The 23,080-nt window shown below is 46.0% G+C and overlaps 1 protein-coding gene across 2 annotated transcripts in view; it reads left to right on the top strand.

Annotated features, from left to right (window-relative positions):
• Positions 1-23,080, top strand: part of IQCB1 (IQ motif containing B1) — a 113,708-nt gene that overhangs the window by 51,917 nt on the left and 38,711 nt on the right. For both annotated transcript variants that reach the window (XM_029605207.1, XM_029605206.1), the window contains 2 exons: positions 5,066-5,238; positions 12,140-12,249. In XM_029605207.1, coding sequence (XP_029461067.1) covers positions 5,066-5,238; positions 12,140-12,249 — 283 coding nt within the window. The remainder of the gene's footprint in view (positions 1-5,065; positions 5,239-12,139; positions 12,250-23,080) is intronic.

Here is a 23,080-nt window from a genome sequence, read left to right as displayed (position 1 = left end):
GCTGCTCCGGCCAAGCAGAGAGCAGTTTGCGAAACCCTGCTGAAACTGCAGCTTTTGCGGGCAGTAGTACTGGTTCCCCCATTTTAACACTGTCAAGGTGGTTGTTCCATTTATTTCGTAGTACCTAAAAAAGAAAGTTCTTTCCGCCATATTCTGGATCTCAAGGGCATGAACCACTGCCAGCGGATTCCGCCTTTTCCATATGGAAAGTTTGAGGTCCATTCTCATGGTGGTTTGACAGAGGGAGCGAATGTACTTGCAGAACCTGTCGGAAGCCTATTTCCATATTCTTATTTGGGATGGGGATCAAATGAATCTATGGTTTTGTGCTCCGAGAGCACTTTCAGTTCCAAGTGTTACCTTTTGTTCTCGTGACTGCACCACAGGATTTTACCAAGGTGATGGTGGTGGCAGTAGCAGCAGCTCTCCAATGTGAGGGAATTACAGACCACCTGTACCTCAATGATTGGTTAATCTGTGCACAGTCTCGCAAGGAGGCGGAGTGCATGACTCGTCAAGTGGTTCAGTTTTTAGAAGGCTTGGGCTGAATAGTTGATTTTGCCAAAAGTACCATGCAGCCCAGGCAGTCTCTGGACTATCTGGGGGCACGGTTCAACAGACAAGCTCTCACGGGTGAGAGAGTGCACAAGCTTCTCAGTCAGATCCAAAGTTTTCTGGACCTTTCGATCCTCTCCACATGGGATTATCTGCAGATTCTCGGTCTGATAGCGGTGACTCTGGACTTGGTTCCATTGGCCAGGGCTCATATGCATTCACTCCAGGCATCGCTCCTGATTCAATGATCTCCAAAGTTGTAGGACTACGGAGTTAGTCTTCCTCTGAGCCAGGCGGTACACTAGTCGCTGCTCTGGTGGTTGGTTCCTGACCATTTACTGAAGGGAGATAACCCTGCTACTCTGGATTGGATTTTGGTCACAACGGTTGAGTGCCTCTCACATTGGGGCTGGGAGGTGCTCATTGTCAGGATCAGTTGGCCCAGGGGACTTGGTCTCTGGAGGAGGCCTCGTGGTCCATCAACCACTTGGAGACCAGGGCAATTCGACTAGCTCTTCTTGCTTCTTCCCTCTACCCTGGTATGTGGATCTGGTCTGGCTTCAGGTGGACTGTCCTGTTGGCCTTTCGAAGGTGTGAGGTCTGCTGACTTGGGGGCCCGTTTGCATGGAGGATCCAATTTCATTCTATCTTATGGACTGGCTCTTGAGTGGAAATGATTCTGCAAGATGGGGTATTCTCCAATGGTAATTTCCACACTACTGATGTCTCTAATGGTCCACTTTGTTGGTTTACATTAGAGTCTGGTACCTGTTGAACACTTCTGCAAGTCTAGGATGGAGCCCTGGCCAGTAGTGGCTCTCTATATTTTGGCCTTTCTCCAGGGATGTCTGGACAAGGGACTTGCCCTGAACTCATTAAAGGTGCAGGTGGCAACTATTTCTTGCTACTGAGAGCCCATAGCGGGTGTCTCACCCGGATGTGTTCCGTTTTTTGAGGGGCATAAAAAGTTTGTGACCACCTTTCCATTCCATTGTTCCCCTGAGGGATCTCAGTCTAGTGCTGAAAGCCTTAATGAGGGGCCCCTTTTGAGCCTTTGAAATGGAGTTTCTTGAAGGATTTATTTTTGAAAATGGCATTTCTGGTTCCAGTTTGCGTAGCACTGTTGCGTCCATTGGACTCAGACGACATCGTCTCATATGCCTCACCTCAATATTTGGTTTCTTCACCAGCCTCAGGGAAAATGGTGACCGCCGGGTCTGCTTGCCGCACTCTCCGGCATCCCCAGAACGGCTGTGGCAAAGCATTCCGCCATGATTCACCTGAGGGCCTCCTAGGGTTCACGCGCGTGCTACTCACTTCTTTATTCCAACATTGGCGCAAACCTGGGGGCGTTCCCCTCAAGTGACGTCACAACATCCGGGTATTTAGGTTGCCCATTTGCTGACTGACTTTGAGTTAGCAAAGATTGGATTCGTCCAGTCTAAGCTGCTCTGCCGCTTCTTGCTGCTGCTGGAAGCTCTCTCTACCCTCCGGGGTTCTACTAACTTGGGGACCCGCTCCTCGGGGCCCTATGCTTCTTTCCAGGTGCCTATCCAGTATCCAGGTACTCGCTCCTCGAGGGCCTGAGTTGTCTACCTTGGTGCTTGCTACCAATACTTCTACCTGCTGGGAACTCCACCATTACAGCTACAAGAATGTGAGTAATCTACATCTACCAGTCTGTCTCACCTACAGCTTCTCATTGGAAATCTGCATCGGAGCTCCCTATACCACCATTGTGGGATGGGTCTCCTCAGCCGAGGACCCAAGACTGTTGCTGCAGGAATCTACTCACTACTGCCACCTCTGGTGAACTCTACAAACTGTATAATAAAAACTATCTCTGTGTTTGTGCATCTGAGTCTAGCCTGGTATTGCAGTTCTCTGCGAGGCTCCTCCCCATGGGAGTGGCCATCACTGCAGCAGCTAAGAATCCACCAAACACCTCAAAACCATAACAGCACGGTGAGTCTCTGAGCTCCAAGCCCTGTTTTGCCAGGATTCTTTTCATGTAATTTTGGTGGATGTGGTTGTGTTTCAACTAGTGCTGTCCTTTCTATCAAAGGTGAACTCTGCTTTCCATATTAATCAGTCAATTTCACTTCCAGCTTTTTCTAGGGAGGAGTGTGAATCTGAGTATCAGTGTCAGGTGCTTTTAATGTGTAGAGGGTTCTCGTATGATTTTTGGATGTCACTAATGACTTTCACAGGTCAGACAGACTATTCATCCTTTTTGGAGGTCCACGTAAGGGAGAGGTGGCCTCTAAAGCTATCCTGGCTCATTGGATAAAGGAGATGGTTGAGTCAGCTTTTTTGCTGAAGTGCAACAACCCTCCAGATCTGGTGTGCTTTCACTCCACTAGGGCTTAGTCCACATACTAGGCTGAGGTTAATGCACTTGTGCCAGCCGATATTTGCAGGGCGGCCAAGTGGTCTTCACTGCATACTTTTGTGAAGCATTATCGGCTGTGTGTGTTGGCATGGGAGGATACTGCTTACAGTGCAGTGGGTTTTGGGGCAGCTGTTTCCTTCCACCTGGGTAGATGAAGCTTGGGTACTTCCCATTTGTCAAGGCTGGACTAGTGTAGCAGGATGAGATGGAAGGAGAAATTTCCTCTCCTGTTAAATCAGTCCAGGACCCACCCAGGAAGCAAGACTGTTCTTTTTCAGATGGCTTGATTTTCTTCTCTGGTTGAGAACATTTTTTTTACCTTGTCTTGCCTTTGATGTTGGCTTCCTTTTTGTTTACTTTCCATCTGTTTTCGGGTTACAGGGAAACTTCTCATTTTTCTGCTTGTTGTTTGATTAGTCTTTAATTGATGGGGTCTGATCTGAAGCTTTATCAGAAGGATACTGGATTCCTGCTGCTAGCACCACCCCCTAAAATAGTGGCTGTGATGTCACACAGAAATACAGTGTTATCTGCCTCCATCTACTGGTAGGGGGCAATAACCCACCTGTCAAGGCTGGACTGGTATAGTATGACTAATGGAAAGGAAATTAACAGGTAAGGAAATTTCTCCATAGCTGGGTAAGACCCAACACTTCACTGCCGGCCCACTGGCTGATCCTCTCCAACCCACCCACCCCCAAACTTATAAAATGTAAGTAATATGGGCCATAGCTCCCTTCTCCCAAAAATTACAAAAAAACATTATGGGCCTATCAACCCAAGCAGCCTCTCCACCCATCTCCTGCCAGCTGGCAAAAAACTTAGAATTCAGGTCGTCCCCCCCTTACTTCCCCTCCCGCAAACCCAGCATGAACCCTCCCACTCTACCCAGCACCCCCAAATCTCCTACGGCCGTCGGGAGCTCTGTACTCACATCCAGGTCCTGGTAAATCCAGCATTGCTGTTGGAATAGTATTCTCATTGTAACGCAGGATGTGCTGGAGATGAATGCTTGTACCTCTCCCGATATCTGTAGGAGATATGGGGGTGTCAGATGGTTGACTTGTGAGGGAGTAGTGGCCTGGATTCTAAATGTATTTTGCCAGTTAGGGGAAGGGGGGCTATGGAGGCTTCTTGGGCCAATAGGCCAACAATGTTTTTGGTAACTTTTGGGAGGATGGGAGGGGGTCAGGCATTGTGGCCCACATTACATATTTATATAGTAAATGATAGCAGATAAAGCCCCAAATTGTCCATTTTGCCTGCTCAAGCTGTTAAAAATTGTCACTGCCATTCCATTCAGGTTACCCCATGACTTCTGTTAAAGCTTGTAACTGCCACTTGGGGCAGGTTACTCCCACTCAGAAATGTTACACTTAGAGTTACCATAGCTTTTCCCCATTTTTGCATTTCCATCCTCTATCTACTAGGGATCCTCTGTTTATCTTATGCCCTTTTGAATTCCATTACTGTTCTTACAGGAGAGCATTTCATGCATCCACCACTCTTTCATTGAAAATATTTTTCCTAATGTTGGTCTCTCTGGAGCTTCTTATGACTCCTAGTTCAGCTTTCTTTCCATCTGAAAAAGTTTGATTCATGAACATAATACCTTTCACGTATTTAAAAATCTGTATTATATCCCCCTTTAAACAACCTAATTGGCTATATTCAAACATAGCTGGTTAGATTTGAATGTTATCCAGGTAGGTATACTTTTATTTTATTTATCTGATTTTTATATTCTGCTTTTTGGCACTTCAAAGCAGATTACATTTGGGTACCGTAGCTGTTTAGATAAATGTCCTGCTGAATATATTTGAATAAAGTTATTTGCTTATCACACCACATATCCCAGAGAACTTTAGCCAGACATTTCTGAATACTGGCCTCCTTTGGTTTTTTTTTTTAATTTAAATCTTTATTGAACTACTCAGCATTAATACAAAATTCAAAAGTCACACATATGTGATAATGATCCATAGTACAAGAAGTCCACAAAGAGTTTCTCTCCCCCCCCCCCCCCCCCCCCCCCCCCCCCCAATAAAAACATTGGCTTATTAAATTTGCTACTGTAAATTGAATTGAAAGCTTTTTCTGTTTCTCTGATTTTGCTAGCTCAGTATTATCTCAGATACATGGGAACAGCCTTCATTCCATCCTGGATGAACTTGTTTATAAACTTTCATCTGCAACCAATCCCGTCATAGGAAATGCTGCCACAAAATCATTGCTTCTAATGGTGGAGTCTCATCGGCCACTAGTGCAGCTGCTGGACATGCGGTATAGAGGTACGCTTTGATGGTTTGTTCCCATGAAAGTGAGACAGCTGGTAAGAATAATAGAACATCCTTGCCAAAGGAGTGGAAAATGTCCAGTTTCAGTGGTTATAGATTGAAAAAACTTTGCCTGTCTTGCTAAAGCAGCCTAAAGTAGTTTAGGTTACTCCTGCTACACCATGCAACATTTCACAAGTTCATATGATTTGCTTTCTTTACTATTTGTAAACTGCAAATAAGCAGTATGTGAAGTGAAACTTTTTTAACCCTTGAATTTTCCGTTTTTCTACTATTTTTAAATCTATTTTTATCATGTCATAAATTCATATTTGGTTTCATTAAGAACATAAGATATGCCATACTGGGTCAGACTAAGGGTCCATCAAGCCCAGCATCCTGTTTTTCAGCAGTGGCCAATCCAAGTCATAAGTACCTGGCATGTACCCAAACATTAAATAGATCTCAAGCTACTGTTCCTTACTGAATAATAGCAGTTTATGGATTTTTCCTCTAGGACCTTATCCAAACTCTTTTTAAACTCAGTTACAATAACTGCGAAAACTACATCCTCTGGCAATGAATTCCAGAGCTTAACTATGCGATGAGTGAAAAAGAATTTTCTTCGATTTGTTTTAAATGAGCTACTTGCTAACTTCATGGAGTGCCCCCTAGTCCTTCGAACTTAGATTGTAAGCCCTGTGGGGATAGGGAAATACCTACAGTACCGAATATAAACCGATGTGATATGTCGGATTGAATGTCTGTATATAAAAATAAATAAATATCTGGGAGAGTAAATAATTGATTTACATTAACCTGCTCAAGTCCTTTCATGACCTCTATCATATCCCCCCTCAGTCATCTCGTCTCCAAACTGAACAGCCCTAATCTCTTTAGCCTTTCTTCATAGGGAAGCATTTCCATGTCTCTTATCATTTTGGTCGCCCTTCTCTGCACATTCTCCAGTACAACTATATATTTTTTGAGATGTGACTTCTTGTTGTCTTTTAGGTAATTTTTTTTTTTTTAATAATTTTTTTCTTAGTTTCCAGACAGATTAATTCACAACCAGTGGGTTATGCACCTCTACCAGCAGATGGAGATGGAGCAAAGCTGTCATCACAGTATATATATACTCCTGCAGTGACATTAGCCTGTCAGTATTCTCCATCTCCAGCAGATGGTGGACGTGCATCTCCCTATTGGCGATTGCTTTAAGTTTTAGAAGGAGAAAAAGAAGGAAATTTAATTTGCCCCGCTCTCCTGCAGTGATACCAAATTGTCCCTCCTACAGTTGAGAATTTCTGAAATGATTTCCATAGTCCCTCAGATGAGTGCCTTGGTCCGGTACCTTTTTTCTTTTTCAGCTAGTATGGCCTTAGCTGTTGAAACAGTTGAAAGACAGAAGGTGCAGGAAGTCGAGCGTGGGAGTAATGGTATATGCTCTCTCCCCCCGCAGCCGGAGACCAACTCTGTCTCCAGCTGAGCTCACCTAAAGTAAAAAAAAAATGAGAAGGAGGGATTTTTTTTGGTAGGGCTGCCTACTTCCTCCAGTCTCCGTGCGGGGATCCAAGCATTTTTGACCCTACAGAGCAACAATGTTTCAGAGGACTTGGCCTTCTGGTAGGTCTCAGTCCTTTCATCCCAGTCAGCCCAGATGGGGCACAGGCTTGGTAGTGGAACTCCCTGAGCCTCCCAATGAAGGTGTGCTGACCCACCCCGGAACAAGATATAGGGGAGGGGTCGCCTCTCTCTCTTATCAGAGGTGGGTCAAAATCACGTCAGACCAGTGGGTCTTGGAGGTGGTACGAGATGGATATGCGCTAGAGTTTCGCAGTGTTCCTTGGGACGTGTTCAAGGTGTTTCCTTGCCACTCCCCGCAGAAGAGGTAGGCAGTGGATTGTACATTGTCAAGGCTCATTAGTCTGAGGGCTGTTGTTCCAGTGCCCACGTCTCAAGAAAATAGGGGTTGATATTCTAACTATTTTGTTGTGCCCAAGAAGGAGGGCTCCTTTCGTCCCATCCTGGATCTCAAAGGGGTCAACCGTCATTTGTGGGTAATTCATTTTCACATGCAAACTTTGCACTCGGTGATAATGGCCGTACAGTTGGAGGCGTTTCTGACCTCCTTGGATCTGTCAGAGGCATACCTGCATATTCCCATCCAGCTAGAGCACCAATGTTTTCTGTGATTCATGATCTTGGGTCATCATTATCAGTTTCCAGCATTACCTTTTTATCTGGCCACTGCACCCAGAACTTTTTCCAAGCTTATGGTGGTGGCAGCGGCAGAGATGAGGAAGGATGGGATCCTGGTACACCCGTATTTAGACAACTGGTTCATTCAGACCAAATCTCTGGAAGAGAGCCGCATTGTGACCCTTGTTGCAGGAGCTCGGTTGGGAGGTGAACTTAACTAAGAGCAGTCTTCAGCCGTCTCACTTGTTAGAGTATCTCGGTGTTCAGTTCGACACAAAGCAGGGCAGAGTTTTCCTGCTGGAGGGTCTTATTCAGAAGTTGTTGGTGCAGGTGCGTCTGATGAACACAATACGCTTGACAGTCTAATCCTATGAACAGCTGCTCGGATTGATGGCAGCGACCCTGGAAGTGGTGCATGGGTGAGGGCACATATGTGTTCTCTTCTGCACTCCCTGCTGTTTCGGTGGAGTCCTTAGTCTCAGGACTACTTGATTTGGCTCTACCTGCTGATGGAGGTCTGCTCTCATCTACAGTGGTGGTTACAAGCAGATCAACTAAGAAAGAGGGTTTCCCTAAAATCTCTGGATTGGCTAATACTCATGATAGATGCAAACCTCCAGGGTTGGGGAGCTCACTGTCAGGAACTGACAGCACAAGGGCGCTGGAGTGCAGAAGAGTTTCTCTGGAACAACAATCAGCTGGAAGCCCAGGTGGTCCAGTTGGTACGTTTGCAGACTAGTGACAGGTTGCAGGGCCGAGCGGTCCAGATAATGTCAGGCAGTGCAATGACAGTGGCTTACATCAGTTGGCAGGGAGGAACCAAGAGCCAGCAAGTATCACAGGAAATAGACCAACTTATGGAATGGGCAGAAGTGCTTCTTCAAAAGATATCAGCCTCGCACATTGCAGGAAAAGACTGTAAAAGCAGACTTTCTCAGCAGGTAGAGTCTGAACCCAGGAGAAATGGGTATTATCAGATAAGGCATTTCAGCTGATAGTGGATTGCTCTGGCCTTCCATTTCTAGACCTGCTGATGACTTCTCACATTGTGAAGGTTCCTCGATTCTTCAGTCGTAGAAGAGATCTGAAGTCATTGGATAGCAATGCTGTCATGCAGGAATCGCCAGAGGACAATCTGCTGTATGCCTTTCCCCCGTGGCCCATGTTGGGCAGAATGGTTCGGAGGGTTGAGAGTCACAGAGGGATAGTGCTTCTGGTGGCACCAGATTGGCCCAAGAGACCATGATATGCGGATCTGCAAAGGTTCCTGGTAGACTTCCCCCCCCCCCCTCCCTCCAGTTTCTTGCCGGCAGGGGCCTATTCTGCACGAAGATCTGACTATTTTTTCTTATGGAATGGTCTTTGAGAGGGCTTGCTTGTGAAATGTGGATATTCTACTGCAGTGATTGCCATCTTGCTAAGAGCGAGAAAGTTCTCCACTTCCTTAGCTTATGTGCAGGTTTGGCATGTGTTTGAGGCTTGGTGTGAAGATCAAGGTGTTTTTCCTCATTCTTTAAGATCCCACTCATTTTGGAATTTTTGCAGGATGGATTGAATAAAGGGTTGGCCCTTAAAAGTGCAGATAGCAGCTCTTGCCTGTTTCAGGGGTCAGATGAATGGTGGATTGTTATCCACTCTTCCAGATGTGGCCTGTTTTTTGAAAGGAGTAAAACATATTCGTTCTCCCTTGCAGTTACCGGTACCCTTGTGGAGTCTTACTCTAGTTTTGGATTTCTTAGCGGGCCCTACGTTTCAACCAATGCATAACTTCTCCTTGCAGTTACTGACCTTGAAAACTGTGTTTCTTGTGGCGATTTGTTTGGTATGTAAAATATACAAGCTGCAGGCCTTGTCTTGACGGGAGCCATTTCTCCAAGTGACTCCAGGGGCAATTCAGTTGCATACTGTTCCTTCCTTTTTCCCAAAAGTGGGCTCAGATTTTCACTTGAATCAATCCATTTCCCTGCCGTCTCTGGATAGGGAAAGAGATGCAGAAGAATATCGCACTTTGTGACCCTTGGATGTCAAGAGACATATCGTGAGATGTCTGGAGGTTTCTAAACCTTTCTGGAAGACGGCTCGCCTGTTTGTCCTCCACAGTGGAGGTAAACAGGGCGGGCTAACTTTGCAGGCTGCAATAGCTCACTGGATTAATGAGATAGTCATGGCCATGTATGTGGATACTCAAAAGCTGTTAGGGCTCATTACAGTAGGGCTCAGGCAGTGTCATGGGCAGAAGTTAGATTGTTGTCTCCCATCGACATTTGCCAAGCTGCAACATGGTCCTCCTTACACACCTTTTCCAGGTATTATCGTGTGGATGTGCAGACCTAGGAGGATGCAACCTTTGCAAATGTGGTTTTGACAGGATCGCGGGCAGCCTCCTACCCTATTCGGGAATAGCTTGGGTACATCCCACTGGTTCTGAATTCATCTGGGCACTATGAAATGAGAAATTACTACTTACCTGATCATTTCCTTTTCATTAGACCAGGCAGATGAATTCAGCTTCTTGCCCTTGGCTATGGTCCTCCTGCGTGACTACGCGTTCCAGGGGTTACTGGTAAGTGTTAGTCCAGTCCCTAGACTATTGTTAATACATTCTTTGTCTGAGCTCAGTGTTTTCTGTTGGCTGAGTACTGAAATGGTTATCGGTTATTAATCAAGTTTTTCCTAGCCTGACCACAGTTGGCTTTTGAAGAGATTACTGGCAGGTTGATGTCACTACTGGAGTATATATACTGAGATGTCAGCTTTGCTCAGTTTCAATTTGCTGGTAGAGGTGCATAATCCACTGATTCTGAATTCATCTGTCTGGTCTAAAGAAAAGGAAATGATCAGATAAGTAGTAATTTCTCATTATTGAAGTGAATAACAAGACAAAAATATCACAATAACAGTTGAACAAATGATATAGCAGTGTAGTAGCCCATTGACATGTGCAACACAATATCACTTCTATTTTCACATTTTGATGGACTCCTTCACTCCCCCAATCACTCAGAGATATTTAAAAACAAAGGAATGATTACACAAAGTCATCTACTTACATGGTACTTTTACCCTTATTCCACAAACAAAAATATCCTCTCTGTGACAACATGAATTTATTGCCCTGAATGTCTTTCTGACGCAAAGATTCAACTGAAGCGTAACAAGCCATTTCAGTTTTCCAGTGTGTAAATGCAGGCAACTCATCATTATGCCAAGAAGATAGAATAACCTTCTTTGTCAGTGTGAGAGAGAGCTTTTCCCCACTGCAGGAAGTACAGCTAATCTATCAAATACAGCAATTTGCCATTCCAATCAGTAGGGCTAACCAGCAGCCCTTCTAAGAAAGAAAAGATTTGGCTCCCAAAAAGCTTGAACATATGACATAGTGTACCACAGTGATAATTACGTTTTAGACATAAGTCAGAGGGCCAAAGCTGCATTTTAGCCCCCAACACTGGTGTTAAATATATGCGATATAATACTTTAAATTGTATTTCTCTCAAATTTGCTGATGAGAGATATCAATAGGGTTATGAAAGCAGAGCAAATATCAGACTCCTCCAATAAAATTCCCAAGTCTACCCCCATTGAGAAGCCAATTTAATCAGTTGGGGAGAAGAGTTGTTTCCTCATTGATGGTCTACAAAGATAAAAATGTAATAGAATTGCACTGATGAGATCATATTGCCTGTTAAAAGAAGCTTCTCCCAAGCTCTGGACCTTTCCCAAAGTTCACAAACAAAGATTTATTTATTGTACGTGCATTCCACCTTTCAGCCACTGCAGAGCGTAGTACAATCAGGTATTTCCCTGTCCCCAGAGAGCTCACAATCCGAGTTTGTACCTGAAGCAATGGAGGGCTGAAGTGACTTGCCCAAGGAGTGACAGGTGGATTTTGAACCCTGGCTTCCCAGCCTGCTGCTCTAAGCACTAGACCACTCCTCCACAACAGGATGGAGTGCCATGGATACACACATTTTCCATAAGCAGAAATGTCCAGCCTGTTGCTGTGGAATTTCTACTTCTGTGGTGTGGAGGCTAGGAACCAGGGAAGCCAGGGTTCAAATCCTACGTCCGCTACTTGTGACCTTGGGCAAGTCATTTCACCGTCAATGGCCTCAGGTACAAACTCAGATTGTGAGCCCTCTGGGGAAAAGGAAATACCTGATTTGTAATCTGCTTTGAAATGTCTGAAAAGTGGACTATAAGTAAAATAAATAAATATTTGCTTCTTTTGAAGCGGGCTTATCACAAATTATATTTAAAACGGGTCACAGTTAGTTCCAAATTGCCAAGGATGTCCCCATAATATCACATATATCATATTCCTAGATTTTGACATCGCACACTTTAGGAACCAATCAAATACCTGAATGCATTCAATCACATGTGAAATGTTGTTACATCACAGCAGATGCCTGGAATCCTGCTCAAAAATAAAACAATACTTTTACTTGGTGTTGGCTAAGGATTTCTGTTTACTTTTCATGTACTCTTTTGTATAATTTTCTTTTTATAGCAAAAGTAGAGCCAATATTTTAAAATATTCTGCCACAGTCTTAATCCTGCAACTATTACGTTTTGCAGAGCAGCAAAATTTAGTATGCAACTGCTGTTAATTTATGTATCCATAAGCTTGAATGAAATTAATTCAGTAAACTAGCTGTAGGCATAGCAAATAATATTTTTTAAAGATTAATCTGTTTTTCTTTCTATTCAGGACTAAGAGCTCTGTTAAGCAAGCAATGGACTGGAAAAGGCTTTGGCAGAGAACTAGGTCGACTTCTGGACTTGTTATGCTCTGGATCCTACCGACAAGTAGAAATGCAGGTATGGAATATTTTAACATACAGATAACTAATAGGGATAGTACTTTTTTCATGACAGAAGAGTTGTTTTTGTTTTTGGGGTTTTTTTTATTTGTATTTACTTTTTTACAAAAACAACTTTTTCCAAAAATAACACAAACAATTCGCCCCCCACATTACATTTATGGCACTCAAAAAATTATAGCTAAAACAATTTTCCCCCACTAAAAACTAAAAACAGATTCCTCAAAATGATAGTCACATTGAGCTCTACCATTTTTTAGCCCCTGGTAGAACATCAGTAAACTTTTTTTTACCTTTATTTTCCATATTAATATAGTAGAAGGAGCACAATTTTCACATTTCATATTACAATATCATTAATTCAGCTATCTCTTTTACTTAGATCCTTTTCACCTTTGTATTCACAATAATATCCACAATCAACATCTTAGGAAATACATGATTTTTGTACAATATCATCAACTTATCCTATTGCAACTGTTCAGTTTTTCCCTTTTACTTATATTTATTTTATAACCACATCATAAAAACAATGGTAATATTCACACTCATGATATTCTTCAATATGTTCTTATAAGACTGTGCAATTCTCCACACTCCATATAGGGCCGGATTTTGAAAAGGGTTACGCGCATAAGTTATGCGCGTAACCCTTAAAAAAGCCCCTTGCGCGTGCTGAGCCTATTTTGCATAGGCTCGGTGGCGCATGCAAGCCCCGGGACGCGTATAAGTCCCGGGGCTTTGCAAAGGGGGCGTGTCGGGGGCATGTCGGGCGGGCGGCGTGAATTTTGGGGCGGGGCGGGAGGTGTGTCGGGGGCGTGGTGCCTGCCTGGGGGTGTGGTCAAGGCCTCCGGACCAGCCCCCAGGTCGGGTGATGGCGCGCCAGCAGTCTGCTGGCGCGCGCAGATTTAGGCCTGCCTCTGGCAGGCCTAAATCTGCCGACAAAGGTGGGGGGGGTTTATATGGGGCCGGGAGGGTGGGTTAGGGAGGGGAAGGTGAGGGGAGGTGGAAGGAACCTTCCCTCCGAGGCCGCTCCGATTTCGGATTTTATAAGATATGCGCGGCTATTGCCTCCCTGCCAGCAGATGGAGACAGAGAAGAAAAGCTTTACTGACACTGCTATTTAACCTAGTGTACCACCTGCAATACCTCAGTATTTCTCTGTCTCCAGCAGATGGTAGAGATGAAAACCTGAAGTCTGGAGTATTAAACAAAAAACAAAGGCAGTCCTCCCAGGGGGTTCTTAGGTACCTGATGGAGCCATCCCCCCTGGTTGAGGCAGGCAAGCAGGAGGTTGGTGACCCTTGGTTTAGGCTCATACCCGGACAATATTAGAGTTAGGATATCTGGTGGTCCAGTTCCCTCCTTCTCCCCTAAGCCCGAGAACCCTGTGGATCCAGCAATCATCTCTGCAGATTCAGGGAAGTATTTTTTTATTTTCTCTCTGAGTGGTAAAGTTTTGTTTTGTTTTTTTTAAACAAAGAAGCAAGTTGAGGCTGGGCATCTATTGGCTGCAGGGGATCAGGGCTCTGAACTCAGGTGAAACTGTAAAACTGTTACAATAGGATATATTAAGTTAAACTATGTTAGGTGCTCAAAAATCAGCAATCTATGGACTGTTCTTCCCTTGAGTAACAGAGAGTGTCTCATACACAGTTCACCAAGACAAAATCATCTTTTTTTGGGGGGGGGGGGGTGTATCAAAATGCTTTCCTCAAAAAGGCTTCCTTTTTGATAGCCCAGGACTGTCAGACACAACCTCAGCAATACAGGTAGTATACAAAAAAGAATCTTCCCAAAGTAGCCATGCAGCTCTGTCCAGAATGCTTTAATGTGGTAGCAACTCCAAAAACATTATGTGGATAAGATGCACTGTGAGAGCAACATTTTAATACATTTGTCATTTGAAACGAACAGGGTCATTTATCAAAATGCGTTATGGCGTTATTGCGGGCATTAGGGCCCTAATGCCCACAATAATGCCATAAGGATGCGATATTTATTGCAACGTGGCGTGAATGCAAATTTTTTTAATGTATTCAAAGGAGCAGGATTGGGGAGGGGTTTGGGCATTTTCTCACGTTTTTAACACCGGAAATAACTACACCTTTTTTCTTGGCATTAAGCTGTGCGATGTGCCTGAAGTGGAATTTGTGATTAAATATCGCAAATTCCGTTTTGGGCATTTTTAGGCAGGGAGAGGGAGAGAAGGGAGAGAGGGAGAAAGGAGTGGAGTATATATAGAGAGAGAGCCTCTGAGGTGGCACACATAGTAGTCAACTCTTTATACCACTCTAGGAGGGTCAACTAGTAACTCGAGGTGAAGTTTTGGGGCTGGTCTAGGGTTTTGGGGCCACTTTTACATGCACAGTAAGACATTCGAACAATACCCTTCAGTGAAGATTTGGAGTGAGGAAAGTACCACAAAGATGAGATTTGTACAATGTTCTCTCACTCTAGCTAGATGGATTCTCTCTCAGAGTACTATCAAGCTACTAGCTGGCCCTCCTATAATGGTATAAAGAGTTGATTACTATGAGAGCCTTAAAGAATCTCTCTCGCTCTCTCTTTCTCTCTCCCCAGCCCAAAAGTGAGAAATGCCTGTTTGGGCACTTTGCAACTTGCGGGGTATGATAACTTTAATACAGTTGTGATAAAGTACCTATGCGAAGCGCTATTACAGCATGCGATGCAGTAACTAAAATTATCATAGCCATGCCTCTTTTTCTTATCGCAGGCGAAAATTATCGCATTTTGATAAATCTAGCTATAAGTGAGCTATATAAGGCTCATGTTTGTGGCATATTTACAGTTTGTGGCTAAAAAAAGCTCTTAAAGGATTCAGAAAGTAAATATCTCATATTGCTGGTAAACTGGTAAAGAAATTGCTTTTTGTAATGTCTATGCCCCTAATGATTATTATCATTAATTTTTTTACAGGCATAATAAATATTTTGTTAGCAAACTAGAGAGGTCCATTGGTAATGGCAGGTGATTTTAATTGTGTAAGTAATTCCTGTTCTGATAGATTAAAACTCTACTGTCTTGCAGAGACGAGTCCATTAGGTGCTGCCGGATGAAATCACCCACATGTAATGGCTAATTCAGCCTGCTTATTGAAAAAAAATGTCATATTAAGATTGACAAAGTACATTTTAAAGACATATGTTAGATTATGAAATAAAATAGCTAACCCAGCTTTTTCAGTTATTTACAGATGAAAAAAAAGGTTGTCCTACCCATTCTCTAGCTAATTTCATTTGTTCAACTTCAGTCAAGTGTGTTTCGTGAATAAAAGCAATTGGTGATTTATGGCTCTGCAAAACTTGATGTACTTTTTTCCATTTAATATGAAGCCTAAACCTGATATATTCCAGGAAACACAGTGCATATTTTCAACCATTATCAAAACATATCAATAGTTTTAAACTCCTAACTGTATGTCCCATTAAAAGTACAAATGTTGGCAGCCACCCAGCCCTGAAAAAGATAATGAATTCCATGCAGCATCAAAACACTGCATAATAACTTACATATATCAAAATGAAATTGCACTCATCAACTTTTCCAAATCTGTTTGAGGGCATAATTCCCCTCTTTAAAACAAACCCATAACCCACCTACACCAAAGAAACAGGGTACATCATCATCTTCCCTCCCTAAAATATTACTGTTCTTATAAACCATCCCTGACCAAATAAATTCCCCTCATTTAAACCAGCCCATACATAGGCACTTGAATGCCCCAAAAGGAGCATTCAAGTGCCCCTCCCAGACATCCCAGCCTGGAAAATGTTTAATAAAAATTCATATCTAAAAGCCAATAGTATCAAGTTCATGTGGAGGTTCAAGACTAAAAATAAAGGAGAAAAAATAGACCAGGTGAAAAAAAAAAATTGAGAATTTCCATAAAAAAACTGCAGAGAAATTTCAGTCCCATGAGCTCCACATATTGAAACATTAAGGACAAACTTTTTAATAGTTTTGCCCAAAACATAAGGCATTGGCTCATACACTATTTTGTCCAGAGAAGTCACCAAAAAAATCCCCGTGTTTTCTCAAGTACTTGACATTTCACGAACACTCTATCAGCCACTCTGGAGCGAGTCCAAAAAGGCCTTGGCCACCTGAGCTTCATCTATTGTTTTGATTTTCCCATTGTGTATAATCTGCAGTTGGCCAGGAATTGCAAAGAAAATTTTATATTTTTCTTAAACAGCGCTGAACAAATAGGAGAATTCTTTCCTTTCCAAAGGCACAACATTAGAATAGTCCTGAAATATCAAGATACGATTACCATCTGGCACAGTATTTGCAAACCTCACAAACCTTAGATTGATCCAGCAGGAGCAATTCTCTAAATCATCAGTTTTTGTTTCTTGCAGCTGCACTTATGAACTCAACTTTGACAGCACAGTAGATAATAGTTGAGCTTCCAATTCAATTTCTGTTCTGCGCCGTTGATTCTCATCGGTTTATATTTTAATCTCGGCCAAAGTTATAATAATTGTTTGTCTTATTGGAGATTTGCTGAAATTTAATCTCCAATGCATTTTATTTATTTATTTATTTAAGGAGCCGGGACAAGCTTTCCCATAACCTCTCGCCGAACTCCTTCATCATGGATCTTTTCATCCCAAGCTTAGGATCCTAAACTCATCTCCCTCTTCGCCTCAGCTTGTTAATTTTACTCCTACTCCTCGTTAATTTGTAATAACCCCTTTCCTTCCTCACCCCCCCCTTCAGGCCTTCCCGTCCTCTCCATGACTTACCAATTTGTTTTAAGTTCCCTGATAAACCAATTTGCTTATGTTGCGCCCAGTTCCCTGATAAACCATGCTTATGTTGCTTATGTTGTGCCCAGTTCCCTGATAAACCAATTTGCTTATGTTGTGCCCAAGTTATCTCCTCCCTTGTTCTATGTAAGACAACTTTTGTTACTGTCAATGTTTGGTTGTAATGTAAACCGGATTGATAATTAACTCTGTTAATTGAACTTCGGTATAAAAAAGGTATAAATAAATAAATATGTCTGTGAGACATCTTGTCAGTTATGGTTCCTGTCCTCAATATAATAATTCGGCGGTGGAAAAGGCTGTAGGGAGAGCTCAGCAAACCCATCTACCTTATTGGATTCTGCCAGCTTACCAGTAGTTTTTCTTTTGCAATTTACTCGACATTTAAGGACCTGGTTTGATCAGAATTGTCCATAAGCTGTTCACAGATTGAAAACAAAATTTTTTTGTCCAGCACAGACCACAAAATCAAAATATTTTACAAGAACAGTGGGAAGGGCACACAGATCTGTTATGTGATCTCCTAGGCTGCAGCTTTTTTAAACAGGTTTCAGATATTGACGTATATTTTATTTTGAAAATCATAGTAACATGGTAAATAAGGGCAGAAAAAGATACAAGTTATTTAGGATAATAATTACAGTTCCCTGTACGTACCCGGATCAGTCCAGACTCCTGGGTTTGGCCCCCCTCTCTAGCAGATGGAGACAAGTTTACAAACAAAAACTCCGCCTATATCTAGGCTGGTGCCACCTACAGTCAGGCAGTATTCTTCTGTCTCCTAGCAGGTGGAGAGGGTGCCAAACCTACAGTCTGTGCTGAGGCCTAGATTTAGGTGGTAGTTAGTGTGTAAAAAAAAAAAAAAAAAAAAAAAGGAAGACAAAGCAGTTTGAGAGTAGGAAGCCAACGGATTGGGGTTCGGACCGCAGAGGCTTGCCTGCTGGTCACCGAGCCTGCCTCCCAGAGGGTAGTGAGGTCCTGAGGGGACCATCCCCTCTGGTTGAGGCTTCTGTTATGAGGGGGAGCTCCACTGTCAGCATCTATCAGGGCTGGGGGTGACATCGGGGTGCCCGGTTCCCTCCCCCCAGCTGGACCCGGACCTGATTTACCGATAACTGTGTCTGTGTGTTAAAAAAAAAAAAAAAAAAGTGCTGTCTGTTTTTCTTCTTTTGTCTGTGCCTCATCTCTCCTGTCCTGTTCCTGTGAGGGGGGAGGTAGAGGACCGCCGTCACCGGGGAGATCTTTTCTTTTTTGTACTGTGCCTACCCTTTTTTCCTCGTCGGGGCCGCAAAGCCGCGGAGAGCTGCATGTCAGGCCTGCGGGTCCGGGGCCATGCGGCTGTCAAGGGACAGCCTGTGTTCGTCATGCGTTCCCGGCGGGGAGGGGGGGTCCGCGACGCCGGCAGGGTCCCGGGGCAGCAGGCAGGTACGCGCCGGTCCCGAGGTTGGCAGGCCGGCGATTAGTGCGGGGCTGGCTTCGGGGACGCCAGGTCCGGGCGCCATTTTGTTTTCTTCGCCGGCGTTTTCGGTGGGAACGGCGGCCATTTTAGGTCAGAGGGAAGCCGCGGAAGGCGCGTTGCCGGCGTGTGAGGGGGAGGACGACCCTCCGCCGAGGTTATCCCCGCAGCAGGGGGGTCCCAAGGGGAACAGTCGCGCTTCTGCCATGGGGGCTTTCTCGCCATATCCTTCTGAGGGGGAGGAAGAAGAGGCCTCTGACTCGGACTCGTCCTTTGGGTCCGCGTTTGTTCTGCTTATGCATAAGGCCTTCAAGGCCCGTAGACAGGCCAAGAAGAGGGCATGGGAGACGTCCACTCCGGATTCGGGGCGTCAGGCGGAGAAAAGGTCCAAGCCAGGTCCAGGGTCGGAGGGCCAGAGTAGGGCTCGACCACTCCGGTCCTCGGTTCCCAGGGGGGAGCTGGAATCGGCCACGGACACGGATGAGCCGGAGGACCCGTCCGGGGATACAGAGCTTCCGTCCCAGCCCCCGAGGGGGGGTTGATGGGGATGGAGACCAAGGGGCCTCGGGTTCCCGAGGGGCCCATGCTACCTAGGGGGATGACCCGAAGGTGATCCGTTTGTTTCGGAAGGAGGAGCTGGGACCAATTATCCTGGAAATTCTGGGGGAATTAGGGATTCAGGTGCCGCAGGAGGAGTCCCGGCTCGGAGTAACGGACCTGGTCGTTTTGGGTCTCCGGGGGCCTCCTTCAGCCTTCCCTTTGCATTTTTCTGCCTCGGATTTGCTGTTTAAGGAATGGGACACTCCGGATTTGGGGCTGAAGGTGGCGAAGGCGATGGATAAACTCTATCCCTTACTGGAGGACGCCCTGGACATGCTGTGCATGCTGAAGATAGACTCTGCAGTAGCGGCGGTCACAAAGAAAACCACCATTCTGGTCACCGGAGGTACTGCTCTTAAGGATTTACAAGACAGGAAGCTGGAGGTGCAGCTGAAAAACATCTTCGAAGTCTCCGCATTGGGAATTCGTGTGGCGATTTTGTAGTAATTTTTCCCTTCGGGCAGGTCTCCGCTGGGCATAGCAGCTCTTGGCCAATGAGTCTCTGTCGCCAGAAGAAGCACGCCAAGCGAGTCGCTTGGCGGCGGTGATCGCTTATAGTGCGGATGCCTTCTATGATCTTCTTCGCACTTCGGCCAGGACGATGGTTTCGGCAGTGGCTGTGCGGAGGCTGTTGTGGTTACGACATTGGTCGGCGGACGTGACTTCTAAAGCACGGCTAGGTTCCTTGCCCTTCAAGGGGAGACTGTTGTTTGGTAAAGAATTGGAAGATTTGATTGAATCCCTGGGGGAGAATAAGGTTCACCGTTTACCAGAGGACAGGCCGCGGTCTCGGGGGGCTGGCCCTTCCAGGTCGCGTTTTCGTGTTAGTCGCCAGCCTCGAGGCTCCCGGGGATCCGTTTCTTCTTTTCGTCACATGCACAGCATCAACAATCTTATTAGCAGTCCTTTCGCGGGCGCCGTTTCGGTCGTTCGGGCGCTGGTCAGCCTGTGCAGGGGGGGGAAACCTGCACAATGATGGGCGGCCGGTCCATTCCTCCATTCCCAGAATTGGGGGGCGTCTCGGCCGTTTTTACGAGGAATGGACCAGGATCACATCGGACCAGTGGGTCCTAGATGTGATAAGACACGGTTAAGAGTTAGATTTTTTACACTGGCCGTTTCCGTTTTTTCTGGTATCCCCTTGCAGGTTCTCAGCAAAGCGACGGGCGATACGGGCCACACTAGATCGTCTCAGGGAGCTCGGCGCGATCGTTCCCGTTTCAGTCAACGAACTTCGCAGGGGCTGGTATTCCATTTACTTCATAGTACCAAAGAAGGAAGGAACGTTTCGGCCCATCCTGGACCTGAAGGGGGTCAACAAATGTCTGCGGGTTCCTCTGTTTCGAATGGAAACTTTACGGTCTGTGATCGCGTCCGTACGTCCGGGGGAGTTTCTGGCCTCCCTGGACCTCACGGAGGCGTATCTCCACATCGGCATTCGGGCAGAGCATCAACAGTTCCTTCGGTTTGCAGTGCTGGGGCAGCATTTTCAATTCCAGGCGCTCCGTTCGATCTGGCCACAGCGCCTCGAACGCTGGTGGTAGTGGCAGCGCACCTCCGGAGGGGAAGGTCTGTTGGTGCACCCGTATTTGGACGATTGGCTAATCCATGCCAAGTCGGAGACGCTCTGCCGAGCAGCGATCCAGCGGGTTCTCCAATTGTTGGACAAGCTCGGTTGGATAGTCAATGTCTCCAAGAGTCAGTTGACGCCGTCGCAGTCCCTGGAGTTTTTGGGAGCGTTGTTTGACACGCGTCAGGGAATGGTTTCTCTTACACAACACCGAATGTTAACATTGCAAGCGCGCGTTCGCAGATTGTTATCCAAGCAGGTGCCCATTGTCTGGGACTATTTGCAGGTGTTGGGGTCCATGACGTCAACACTGGAATTAGTACCTTGGGCGTTCGCTCATATGCGGCCCTTACAGTCAGCATTGCTCTCCCGATGGACTCTTGGCAGCCAGGGACAGCTTGGATTGGTGGTTGTGTCCGGCCAACTTGAGTCGCGGGGTTCCTTTAGAGATCCCGTCTTGGACGGTCATTACCACGGATGCCAGTCTTCTCGGCTGGGGAGCGGTGTGCTTACGGCATTCAATACAAGGGCAGTGGTCGCCTCAGGAAGCGTCATGGTCCATAAATCGTCTGGAAACCAGAGCGGTTCGGCTGGCTCTTCTGGAGTTCCTACCATTCATTCGCGGCAGGGCAGTCAGAGTGTTGTCAGACAACGCGACCATGGTACATCAACCGACAAGGGGGAACCATGGTACATCCATGGTACATCAACCATGGTACATGGTACATCAACCATGGTACATCAACCGACAAGGGGGAACCAAGAGTCAGGCTGTAGCGTCCGAAGCTCGTCTCATGTTCGCCTGGGCGGAGCGTCATCTCAGTTGTCTCGCAGCCTCCCACATAGCCGGGGTAGACAATGTTCAGGCCGATTTCTTGAGCTGAAATTGGCTGGATCCAGGAGAGTGGGAGCTAGCAGAGGATGCCTTCCGGCTCATTTGTGCTCGCTGGGGCACACCTGCGATCGATTTGATGGCAACCTTCCGCAATGCGAAAGCGCCTCGGTTTTTTGCTCGAAGGCAGGAGACTGCAGCAGAGGGAGTAGATGCTCTGGCTCTTCCATGGCCGACGGACGTACTACTCTGTGTTTCCTCCGTGGCCACTCAAAGGAAAGGTGTTGCGGCGGATCGAGGCACACTCGACAGTCATTGTTCTGGTGGCGCCCAAGTGGCCACGGTGCCCGTGGTTCGCAGACCTCCTGAACCTGGCGGTAGAGGAGCCTCTCCATTTCCCGTATGTTCCGGACCTTCTGCACCAAGGACCCGTGTGTTTCGACCAGGTCAATCGCTTTTGTCTAGCGGCCTTGCTTTTGAGAGGCAAAGGCTGAGATCTAAGGGCTACGCGGAACCGGTGGTCACTACTCTATTACGCTCCGGAAGACGTCTACTTCCTTATCTTATGTTGGGGTCTGGAAGTTGTTTGAATCGTGGTGTCTGGACCAGGACGTGGTTCCTACGTGAGCGACCGTGCCAGATATCCTTCTGTTCTTGCAGGACGGTTTGTCTAAGGGTCTTTCATGTAGTTCCTTGAGGGTTCAGGTGGCTGCGCTGGGTTCCTTACGTGGTTTGATTCAGGGGAAACCAGTGGCGGCTCATCCTGATGTAGCGCGTTTCCTGCGAGGAGCGAAACATCTGCGGCCTCCGATTCGTTGGCCTTGTCCATCCTGGAATTTGAATCTTGTTCTTCGGGCCTTGTGTGGCACTCCGTTCGAGCCTATTCGCAAAACCACCTTGAAGGATTTGACACTAAAGGTAGTGTTCTTAGTGGCCATTGTTTCGGCGCGTCGGATTTCCGAGCTTCAAGCTTTGTCGTGCAGGGAGCCCATTTTGAGGATATCGGAGTCAGGGGTATCCTTGAGTAAGGTTCCATCTTTCTTACCCAAGGTGGTTTCTTCTTTCCATGTCAACCAGTCGGTTGAGTTACCGTCGTTCTTGCAACTTGATGATTCGGATCCTTTGGCTAAGGACCTCCGTAAATTGGATGTGCGGCGCGTCCTGTTACGTTATCTGGAGGTAACTAATGCATTTCGGGTTTCCGATCATCTGTTCATGCTCTGGAGCGGTCCTCGAAGGGGCAATGCGGCGTCCAAGACTACCATTGCATGATGGTTGAAAGAGGCCATCAATTCGGCGTATATGTTGCAGGGTTGGTCCCTGCCCTTGGGGCTGCTTGCCCATTCTACTCGCTCTCAGGCCACTTCTTGGGCGGAATGTCAACATATCTTTGTGAAAGAGATTTGCAGGGCGGCCACGTGGAAATCTTTGCATACTTTTTCCCGGCACTACCGTTTGGATGTCAAGGCTCCCGGTGCGGGAGGATTTGGAGAAGGTGTGCTTAGAATGGGCCTCTCCGGATCCCATCCCAGGTGAAGTGTGCTTGGGTACATCCCAGGAGTCTGGACTGATCCG

The sequence above is a fragment of the Rhinatrema bivittatum genome, chromosome 6 (assembly GCF_901001135.1).
Source record: "Rhinatrema bivittatum chromosome 6, aRhiBiv1.1, whole genome shotgun sequence".
In the NCBI taxonomy this organism is placed as follows: domain Eukaryota; kingdom Metazoa; phylum Chordata; class Amphibia; order Gymnophiona; family Rhinatrematidae; genus Rhinatrema; species Rhinatrema bivittatum.
Note: the sequence above shows the minus strand (reverse complement) of the source record. Positions and strands in the feature narration are given on the sequence as shown.